The sequence below is a fragment of the Mastigoproctus giganteus genome, chromosome 10, assembly GCF_048544385.1.
Source record: "Mastigoproctus giganteus isolate SK-2022 chromosome 10, ASM4854438v1, whole genome shotgun sequence".
NCBI lineage: Eukaryota > Metazoa > Arthropoda > Arachnida > Uropygi > Thelyphonidae > Mastigoproctus > Mastigoproctus giganteus.
Genome location: NC_143584.1, coordinates 41,306,626 through 41,318,674, shown reverse-complemented (window position 1 = coordinate 41,318,674; position 12,049 = coordinate 41,306,626). Strand labels below are relative to the sequence as shown.

General features: G+C 37.8%; 1 protein-coding gene across 2 annotated transcripts in view; it reads left to right on the top strand.

The window, feature by feature from the left end:
• The window catches only part of LOC150078997 (PMS1 protein homolog 1-like), a 174,699-nt gene that overhangs the window by 95,150 nt on the left and 67,500 nt on the right, over positions 1–12,049 (top strand). For both annotated transcript variants that reach the window (XM_090383543.1, XM_090383542.1), the window contains exon 4: positions 4,559–4,696. In XM_090383543.1, coding sequence (XP_090239669.1) covers positions 4,559–4,696 — 138 coding nt within the window. The remainder of the gene's footprint in view (positions 1–4,558; positions 4,697–12,049) is intronic.

The window sequence follows — 12,049 nt, the reverse complement described above, 5'->3', positions numbered from 1 at the left end:
AGAGAAGAAAACTGCATGGGATGCATATAAATTATCAAGTGACTCAGAGCCTATGCCAGATATAAGCTAGTCTGTAAGCAGGTCACAAAGGAGGTTAGGCAGGCGAAGGCAGGTTATGAGAAATCTTTGGAAAAAGATGCTAAGAAAAACAGCAAGGATTTCTTTACTTATATAAACTCTAAAAGGAAGGGGATGAATCAGATTGGTCCACTTGATATCGATGGTTCAGCTGTTGATGATCCTGTTCAGGTAGCTAACAGACTAAATGAATATTTTGCATCGACATTCACACATGAGGAGAAGATTCAGCGAGGGGAATGCCAGAGGTGTATTCAACTCTGGCAGTAAGCTAGATAATCTTGTAATAACTGAGAGTAAAGTGGAGGAGAAATTGTTGAAGATAAACACAAGAAAGGCACCTGGGGTGGATGGGATCTATCCAGTTATATTAAAGGAGGAGGCAAAGCAAAGCAACTAAGCAAATCCTTAGCCATAATTATGAGAGCATCCTTGGACTCAGGGGAGGTCCCCCACGGACTGGAGATGTGCAAATGTATCACCAATTCACAAAGGGGGGATCGAAGGATGAAACGAGTAAGTACAGACCAGTTAATTTAACTTCTGTTCCGGGTAAAATAATGGAGTCACTGGTTAAAGATGCATTGCAGGATCATCTAGACAAGACTGCCGCAATAATTCAGACACAGCATGGGTTTGTTAAGGGAAAGTCTTGTCTGACAAATTTGATGGGATATGATGTGGTTACAAAGGAACTGGATGCAAAAAAATAATTTTGATATCATATATTTGGATTTCAGGAAAGCTTTTGATGCTGTTGCACATGGAAGACTGTTGTACAAATTTGAGCAGAATGGTATTAAGGATAAGTTGCTACAATGGATAAAAGGATGGCTGAGTGGGAGAAGACAGAGGGTTGTAATTAATGGGTGCTGCTCTTTGTGGACTAATGTTATTAGTGGAGTCCTACGGGGTTCGGTGTTGGGTCCTCTGTTGTTTTGTCTATTTATCAGTGATATTGATTAAGGTATATCAGGCTTAGTGTCGAAGTTTGCAGATGATACAAAGTTTGGCAGGGTTGTTAATGACAGTAATGGCAGTGTGCTACTGCAACAGGATCTAGATAATTTGGGCAAATGGACTAAGAAGTGGCAACTGAAGTTTTAACCTTGACAAATGCAAAGTACCGCATATGGGTAGAAGTAACCCCAGAGAAACGTATCAACTGTGTGGTACTACACTTAAGGTGGTAGAAAATGAAAAAGACCTCGGAGTAATTGTTCAATGAGATATGAAGTTTTCTGAGCAATGCAGACAGGTTGCCAGATCAGGTCATGGGGTTTTGTCAATGATATACAGGAGTTTTGCTAGCAGGGAAAAGGAGGAGATTGTTCTTCTCTATAAGGCAATGGTCAGGCTACGTCTTGAGTACTGCGTACAGGTCTGGAGGCCTCATTTTAGGAAGGATGTAGATTTGCTTGAACATGTACAGAGAAGGGAAACAAAATTCGTGAGGGGGAATGAAGGGATCCCTCTTACCAAGAGAGGCTTAAGTTCTGCAGATTTCAGCGGCTGTAGACTAGACACCTGCAAGGTAATCTGATTGAGGTGTATAAGGCCTTGAATGGGTTGAGCACGCTGAATTCTGACGGGACCTCTTCCACTTGTTCGGATTATAAACCTAAGGGGACATAAATTCAAATTGAGCAAGGACAGATGTAGAATAGATGTGAAGATATTTGCCTTTAGTCAGCAGGTGGTTAATTGCTGTAACAAACTTCCATCTGTCATTGTGGAAGTGGATAGGTTAAATAAATTTAAGGAGGAACTGTACAAAAATTTAGAGGTAATTGTTTTGTAAAATTTTTTTTTTTTTTTTTTTGGCTGATGCTGCATAAGCTCATACTTGCTTTCTTGCATCACATGCCACTACTACTACTACTGTGAGAAGATCCTGGAAGAACGAAACCAAGCCAGGCAGAAAATGTTACAGGGAGGGACTAGAAAGAATACTGAGGATTATAGGGTCAAAAGAGCCGAAGCAAAGTTGAGTATGTAGACAAAAGAAAAAAATTAAAAAAATTCAAGAAGAATACAACAGAGGGCAGATCAGGAAATTTTATAAAGAAGTAGGAAACATAAAAAAAAAAGTTTCCAGCCCCATCTTAACCTGTGTAAGAATAAGAAAGGAGAAATTGTAGGGGGGGGGGTGAGGCTAGTGGAGATCACAGAAGTTTGGAAGGAGCATTTTTATTCCTTATTTAATACAGAAGAGGCATGCCCAAAGGAATTGTAGAAGAGAAAGAAGAAACAGATAATGTGGAAGGTATCTTGGGCCCAACAATAGAAGAGGTACGGGATGCAGCCCAAAAGGCTAAAAATAAAAAGCACCCAGAGAAGATAACATCCCAGCAGAACTCAAAGAGGCAGGTGGTGAGAAACTGATCCAAAAATTACATCAGCTTATATCGGACATATGGGAAAGTGAAGAATTGCCAAATGACTGGAAGACAGTGGTAATCATCCCAATCCACAAGAAAGGAGATAAACTAATGTGTGGAAACTACAGAGGGGTTGCCCTACTTAGTACAACATATAAGATATTATCCTTCATCCTGACTAGAAGAATAGCAAGTCTAGCAGAAGGAATAGTTGGTGAATATCAAAGTGGGTTCTGTGCAGGGAGGTCCACTGTTGACCTTCAGACAGATCTTGGAGCAGTGCTACGATCTGCACCATCTCTTTATTGATTTCATCATGGCATATGATAGTGTGGATAGATTGGAGCTGTTGGAAACGATGGGAAGACTGGGCATACCAAAAAAGTTTGTAAGGCTGACGAAGATAATGCTGGAAGGAAGCAAGTGCAAGGTTAAGGTGCAAGGGAATCTCTCAGAGTCCTTCGAAGTGAGGAGAGGGCTGAGACAGGGGACCCTTTGTCAACTGTCCTTTTTAACTTGGTGTTGGAGAGGATTATGAGGAAAGTATCAGACACCTCCATTGGGATCATATATAACAGACTCTACCAACACTTATCCTATGCAGATGATGTAGTGATGACTTCCAGAAACCCGTATATTCTTAGGACAGCTTTTGAAGAGTTTTAGAAAGAAGCAGAAAGGGTTGGGTTGAAGGTAAATGAAAATAAAACTAAGTTTATGATTACAAGTAGGAAGGAGAGACAAAGTACCCAACAGAATCTGGAAAACAGCGAAGCATAATTTCAATAGAACAAAATCCCTCAAATATCTGTGAGCTATGATTCAACATGACAGTAGGACCATCCCCAGAAATTCAGGCTCGTCTTAATGCTGGTAATAGATGATACTTTTCCCTGCAGAAAAACATGGGTGCTTAATAAAAAGGACGAAAAATATTTAAATGTGTGGGAAAAGAAGATATTAAAGAAAATCTTTGGCCCTGTAAAAGTCGGGGAAGAGTGGAAAATAAGGACAAACCAAGAGCTGAAGGAAATGTATGGAGAATAGAATATAGTGTGAGTGATAAAGAGCTGAAGACTTAGATGGGCAGGCCACGTGATACGAATGTAAGAAAACAGATGGCCAAGGAAAGCAATGGAAGGGCAACCGGGAGGAAGAAAGATGAGAGGAAGACCAAGAATGAGGTGCGTGGACGATATAGAGAACGACCTATGACAGAGCTGAAGGAACTGTATGGAGAATAGGATATAGTGTGAGTGATAAAGAGCTGAAGACTTAGATGGGCAGGCCACGTGATACGAATGGAAGAAAACAGATGGCCAAGGAAAGCAATGGAAAGGGCAACCTGGAGGAAGAAGGATGTGAGGAAGACCAAGAAATGAGGTGCGTGGACGATATAGAGAACGACCTACGACAGCTTAGGGTGAGAGATGTAGAACAATGGCCAGGAAAGAGACAGCTGGAGAAAAATCGCTGAGGAGGCCAAGGTTCTACAAGGACCGTAGCACTGTGGAGTAGGTAAGTAGGTAGGTAAGAATAAGTCTAGAGCTGACCGGGCTAGCCGGGTGGGTAAAGTGCCTGCCTGGCAACCTAAAGGTCACGGGTTTGAATCCCGCCTCGCGCTTGGATCAAAGTACTGCAATAACCTTGGGAGGTGCATTATGGCCACAGAAGGTGATGCGCCAATAACTACAAAAAAAAAAAAAAAGTAGTAAGTCTAGATGCAACGTTTCCCGCTGATAATTATCACAGACTTTCAGTTCTCAGTTAAAGAAACAGCTCATCTCACAAAATGATTGAGCTTCACATGATTACAAAGAAACTAATCAGTAGAAACTTAAATTTGCTTATAAACAATCATATCATCATCAAGTCTAATTTGAATAAAATGGAATGGGTATAGAGCTTCATAAATAGTTTTGTTCCTAACATTCAAATATGCATATGCACACAAAACAATGGAACCTCATTATATGAAGCTCAGCTCTATATTTATAGCTGTGATAAAAAATAATTTGAGATTTTTATGTAGCTTTGAGTGCAGATAAAGAGATGTAGAAATTGGCAATGTTTTAATTGAATTATTTTTCCTTTTATAGACATATCACATGTCAACCAAAACAGTTTTTAATAAATTCAGAAAAAAGGAAAGCTAAACCTGTGAAATATGGATCTAAAAATGTTGATATCACCATAAATAAGAACATAACTAAAGAATTTTCTGTTTCCAAATTAAAGTAAGTGGTCATTATTCTTATCAGATAAGTGAATACTTGACTATTATTTTTTTTAGAATAGGGACTCTAAACAGGAGACTATCCTCACCCCATCTTCAAATTGGGTTTATACAGGTTACGTTTGTTAAGAACTGACTCTGTTCCACACCAGATTACTCATCACCTTCTCATGATGTAACTGTTAGTAGGAAGCTAGCTATATGGTTGCTGAATGAAGAAGAATTAGTTGTCAGTTTAGGATTGAGCCAAACAAAATTGGACAGATTATATGTAGAAATCTTTTCATTACTGGAGAAGAGAGCAATCGTGACACATTGCTTTGCTTTGGATGGTTGAGTTGCACGGATCATCTAGATCCCCACTGTATTTGTCAGGGGACCATGGATAGTAACTTTTAGCTAAAAGTAGTACCTAGTATAATCTATGATCAGTGTTCAATGAATAGGAAGGTTAGACTTCGAAATGAACGGTAGAATGAATAAAGCAGAGAGAAGCCAGTTAAACAAATTTGTTTAGAACAGAAGAAAAATGAGACAAATTAAAATTAGTTGTTTGTGTCTGAGTTTTAATCTTATAGCCATTCCTCAAGATATAAGTTGTTAATTGGTTCAATGTTGTAATTTGTATAGAATGGCATTCAGTGTCTTGCCAAGTTTTTTCTTGATTTCATCTGATATATTATGGTTCAAGTGGGCTCTTACATGAGAGACAGGCCCAGCACTAGGGTTTTTTGGCTCTCCTATGCAGAAATGTATTTGGCACCCTTAAATTGTAATGAATACTACAATTTTGAATAAATAGAAATAAAAATATATTTTTTTTTTATTAATTTTATTTATATCAACTACATTTTCATTTTACGTGCTTTAATATTGACTAAACCACATACAAGTTAAGATATATTTAATTGTTCACAAATATCGTGTTCTATAGATATCGTTGCCAGATTTACAAGCCTATTTTGTGACATACCTAATCTTAAATGGTTTATAATGTTTTAATCTGAAAAATGATCTCTCCCCACTTGTGACAGTCACTGGAATTGTTAATAAAATTTTAGAGCTAATGTCAAATTCGGAAAAGGCAATGTATTTGTGCAAATTAATTTTAATGTTTCATAGGGATTTTTAAATTTATCTAAATCCAATTTAAAAGGATCCCTGAATGCACATATTTTGCCAAATAACTCTGTTCCAGTTATGTCTTCAGAGATAACAAAGTGATACTTTGTTATCTCTGTCTGTTAAATGTATTTGCAAATCGTTACAATTCTGTCAAAGTTTTTCGTGATCAGAATCGTTGGGTTTATGTAAATCACACAAAAACTCTACCTGCTCATTGTATAGTTTTAGTTGTTCAAATCTTTCATTTATAGAAGACATTGCGACATCTAAAATGGTGTAGAAGAAATCTGCTCAATTTATTTTCCAGTGATTGCAGCGATTCGTCCTCATGCTCCTAGTCAAATTGCTTATATTTTTTTTTTCAGCGAACTTGTTCGACAGTTTGTAAGTTTAGTATAGCATCAAGACCTTCACAAAATTGTTTTACTTCTTGTTGAAGTTTCTTGTAGCTGGCATCAGAACGATAATTCGAAATAAAGGTTTGTAAATTTTTTATGGATGTCAAAGATACAGCCATGTTTGCACTAATATTTTGAAGCATTTCACTTACAGGATTGATATGATTTATTATGTCATGCCATAGTATCAGTGAACACAAAAATTTGAAGCCCCCTGGCTTAGTGCAACATTTCTTTAGACATCATTTCATTACAATAAATTTCTTATAGGGAATCTTATATTTCTTCAATTTTGATGCCTTAGAGGTTGCAGAGCGTCAATGCAGCTTTCTCATCTGATATCTGCAACGGGCAAAGATATTCAAAATGAATATCTTTGCTTAAGTAATGGCATTTAGGCTCAGATCTTAAGGTCTTTTGATGTGTTGACATAACAGAATCGAATTTACCAAACAATTAATTTTATTAATTTTAAAAAGTTTCCACTGTTTCTTTTGAAAAGTTTGAGATGAGCCTCGTAACGCTAGGCATTGAGATACAGGGTATTTTACAATTTCGATAATCCTTGAAATGACATCTGTCCACTGTTTTTTCTCCAGTTCACATAATCTCATTTTGCAGATCAGTTGTGGTTTATTTGTTAGATTCTCAAGTGTCACCATTGTTTCAGATGTTTCATGTGACCAATGCTTGGGGGGTGGGTGTGTGTGTGTGTGTGTGTGTGTGTGTGTGTGTGTGTGTGTGTGTGTGTGTGTGTGTGTGTGTGTGTGTGTGTGGGGGTGTGTGTGTGTGTGTGAGTGAGAGAGAGAGAGAAGAGCATTGGAAAGATTTTTTTTTTTTTTTTTTTCAGTATTGTAACTGGTTGACACAAAACTATTGCCAGAATTGCATAAATGTTTTTGAAAATAATTTGCAACAGAAACAAAACGCGCAGTCTTCGGAAGATGAGTAATCCAGCCATGTTCTCAGAACAATTTCACCATTATCTATTTTTCAGTTATAATATGCATTACTAAACTTACAACTATTTGAATTTTTAGGATACAAAATATCTTTCTTTTGAACAGGTCCCAATTCTGTTAGAATAATGCTTAATTTGAGTTTTGCCCACTTTGCAGGATCTTCTAATTGAATTGATTAGGCTCTTCCTCCACAAATGTGCCCAAATTAAATGGTAATTCACATTATCCTTCCAAGCTGATTGTTGTTTCTGCCCAGAATTCATTATCATTCATATCATTATTATTAGCCATTTGGTGCAAGGAAGTCTGAGGCTTTTGCTGCACAAGGCAAAAAAAAAAAAAAATTTCAGAGAGAGAGAGAGAGAGAGAGAGAGAAATCACCAAGAAAGAGAAGAATGATGATATCCAGCTCAGGACCCTGGGTGTGCCAAGCCCATACTCACCAGATGTGAGCCCCTGGGTTACAGTTGATGTGATTTTTTTTCACTAGAACCCCTGATGATTTGAATTTTTTCCGATGTGATGGTTGAGAAATCTTCAACATTAGAGAGACTCAGTTTGTTTCTGAAGTACATGACAGATTTTCAGATGTTTAAGTGATCAAAAAGTCATCATTAATAGGCATATAATCGCTTAAGTCACAGGTGTTCGGTTGAGTGACATAAACTTCATCTTGATCACGAACTGTTTCTAAAGGATGAGGATTTTAATTGCAGATTTTGATTGTTTAATGCAATGATCAAGTGCTTCACCCTGTTTTCAAAGAGCTTCTTCTTTTGTAGCCTTTTTCTATTTTGCATGCTTGATTCAGAGATTCTTTTGATTCCAATTCTTCCATTATATTAAAATAAATGTGAATAAAAAAAAATAAAATCTGGAATAAAATAAATTTAATTAATATATAAAAACATAAGATGAATTAAAATTTTGATTTAATACTGAATAACTTATCTGAATTATCTAACTAAACAATGCAAAGGACCTCCTTGTATGTGTTCCCTCTGTTTTTATGATGCCATACCGCTTCTATGTATTTTGAAATAAAAGCCATCATTCTGACAATACTAGGTTCCTACCTAGTATTTTGCTCCATATATCTGATACAGTGAAATCCCATTGTAATGCCCTGGCATAAATCCATAAGAAATAATATTAAACGGATCTTCATGAAACGAAAAAACTATAATGAGATTTTCAATATAACAAATATTTTTATGCCGGAATCTGCTATTTGCATAATATTAGCAACTAAGGCCATATTGCTCTGGGGATATGCGGTGGCCATTCACTGACCTTTCCGCATCCTCCGTATTTGGTGGTCACGGGCTCGAACCCCGGTCTAATCAAGAAGGGTGTGCTCCTGCCCACCTGACAATGGAGGCGCATTTCAGTTCATTAGAAAATCTTAAATCAGGGTGTTGGAGACCAATAAAGATAAGACATTACAATGAGGCATCTGGTAAGTTTTTAGGTTTTTGAAATCCTTTGGTTAGTTAGAATCGAACTGCAGTGAATATGTGAAAAAACAGGAAAGATTGCTTCTATAAGGATGGGATATGCTGAAATAGAAAGGGTGCAACAATATTTGCTGATACTATTGAGTCAATGTTAGGTAGGTTGGAAAACTGCTAGCTTGGGAGAATTTACAACTAATAGATTAGCAGTAGCCGCAAGCAGACTTGAAAGTGATTCTTGTATTGCTTCTATTGGAATGAGCAGCAGCCTGGAAAACAAGGTGTCTGGGATTTCAAAGACTTCTGCGAGTCATCATGGTACAAATAAATATTTCACTATTTTGTTATATAATTCAATAATAGTTTGTTTCTATATTGAGATTAAAGGTGTTGTTTACTGACTTTCACTGGGATACTTTTATTAAATATTATTATAATAAATTTTGAATTTTGGTGCCCCTAGACGTTGGTTCCCCTGTGCCCTGCTTACCATGCTTACCATGTTCTACCAGCCCTGCTGAGAGAATACAATTCTGTTTTTATTATCACCCACTGTATTCCATTTATGATGCCTGGCCACCTTGGTATTGAAACTTGTATTTGACTCTGGTGGTGTCCACATGATTTCGAGGGTGCCTCCGTAGCCAGGTGGGAAGGAGCAGCAGTGCGTAGCACACGCTTCTTGATTAGACCGGGGTTCGAGCCCGTCACCACGAAATACGGAGGATGCGGAAAGGTCAGGGAATGACCGCCGCATATTCCCGGAGCAATGTGGCCTTAGATGTTAATGCTCCTAAAAACCAAACAACAACAACAACATGATTTCAAGAATGGGGTGATGGTATTCTATCATGATAGGAGTTTATTGGCTAAGCTAAAGTTACAATGGACGAGATGGACTGGACTCACAGCTGAGCATTGAGGTATTTCAGTGAAGTAATCCGTTTTATATGTTGTTTAAATGGTTTGGTAGAGTGATAAGCATTGACACATTGATGAACCAAAGTGAGGGAAAAGTCAACTTCATGTGCTCTTGGAGTTAGCAGTGGAAACCATCTTGGACATAATGTTTTGGTCTTCTAGTGCATCAGTGATATATGTTGTACATATGGAGCGATTTTAGAAACTTGCCAAGTTTAGTCTGCAGATGTCCAAACACGGGAGACATTTCATGTTGAAATGCCTCCCCACAAACAGGCAGAGTTGTTGATGGGTGAAAGTAGTTTACCAGTTGGTGACATGACTCCTTAGAGGGGAACAGGTATCCTGTGTGTTATCAGACACTCAGCCTAAAACACTGATGGATCCAATATCTCTCTATTACAGAAGATTTAGGAGAAGTCTGGTTGGCCTGCCTCCCTAAAATCCACTCATGCACATTTTCTCGATGGTAAGCCCTGTTATGTCACTTAGGTGGCAACGAACATGTAGAGTGGTTCTCTTCAAGACGCCTGGTCAGCGTGAAGAGGAAAAGACCAAACCCTCCAGCATGAGAGCACAACAATACAAATGGCTCTCAGTCCCCAGCAGCTTTCACTCTCCCTCTTACGGCAGCAAGAGGATCAGAGTGGAAGCAGAGGGTGCTAAGAATCTCTGGGTACGAGCAGGCTGCCATGCACGGAAACTGAACTTGGCCTGTTATAATGTACGATCACTCATCGGTGAAGACAGGATATTAGAGCTGGAAAAGGAATTAGAAAATGTGAATTGGAATATCATCGGTTTGGCTGAAACAAGAAGAAGAAATGAATCACTTATAAATTTATCAAGTGGAAATCTGCTGTACACCAATGGAAACAGTGAAAGGAGTGAAGGTGGAGTTGGGTTTCTGGTCCATAAAGATTTTAAAAACAACATTTTGGAATTCAAAAGTACATCACCAAGGGTGTCAAGGCTAATACTCAAGATTTCTAAGAGGTACAAGCTAAAGATTATAATGATTTATGCACCAACATCGAGCCATGATGATGAAGAGGTTGAAGAAATGTACACCGAAATTGAGTCTTCTAGATGAGCAGAAAGCCCACTACACTATTATTATAGGGGACTTCAATGTTGGAAAAAGGCTGGAAAAAGGCAAAACAGTGCAGAAAGAGGAACTATAGGAAATTTTGGAATTGGTGAAAGAATTGGTGAAAGAAATAAAAGAGGTGAAAGACTTGTGGAATTTGCAGAATCTCAAGGACTGTCAGTAATGAACACTTTTTTCAAGAAAAGGGTGAACAGAAAGTGGACGTGGAAGAGTCCAAATGGATTAACAACTAATGAAATCGACTTAATCCTCACTAACAGAAGATATATTGTGAATGATGTTACCGTCCTAAGTAAGGTAAATGTTGGAAGTGATCACAGAATGGTAAGATGTACACTTGATACAGATGTAGGAAAGGAAAAAACTGACTCAGGTAAATAATACAAAGGTCGTTGAGATAACAGAGGAGGAGAAAAAGCAGCATGTACTGGAACTTAAAAACAAGTTTGAGCTTCTGCAGACTGTGCAGGATCAAGATATCGATGAGGAATATTACAACTTTCTGAAAGTGATAAAGCCCAAGAAACCTATAGGGAAACAGAGATTGAAAGAAGAAAAAATTAGTCAAGAAACACTTGTCATGATGAACCGAAGACGACAAATGAAGAGCAAGAAAAAACACTGACAGGGAGAAAATTGAGTATACTGAGTTATGCAAAGCCATTAGAAAGAGACTCAGAGAGGACATAAGAAGATTTAACACAAGAAAAGTAGAACAAGCATTAAGGGAAAACAAAGGATTTAAATCAGCAGCCATGAGCAGTAATACAGAAAGACAAATGATACTGAAACTGAAGAATAGCAATGGTGTACTTATAAACAGCAGAGAAGGCATAATTCAAATAGCAAAAGACTACTATAGAGAATTATACAAGGAGCGAGGGAATGATACCAGCAGTGGGGAAGATGGATTGCAAAGTAGCAACACATACAACATACCCGATATTCTTCCTGATGAGGCAGAATATGCATTGAAGAAAATGAAGAATCAGACAGCCCCGGGGGAAGAAGAAGAAGTTACTGTAGAGTTGTTAAAATTGGGAGGAAGAGACATAACACAAAAACTGGCAAGGCTCTTCACAAAGTGCATTAGAAAAGGTGCGATGCCTAAGCAGTGGAATAATGCAATCATAGTTTTGCTGCATAAGAAAGGAGATAAATCAGAAATTGGAAATTATAGACCAATTAGCTTGTTATCCCACATCTACAAGTTGTTCACAAGGGTCATTACTAACAGATTAGAAAGAATACTTGATGAGAATCAACCGAAAGATCAAGCTGGCTTTAGGACAGGTTTCTCAACTATGGATCACCTTCACGTAATATCACAGCTAATGGAGAAAGCAAATAAATATAAAACACCATTATGCCTGGCATTTGTGG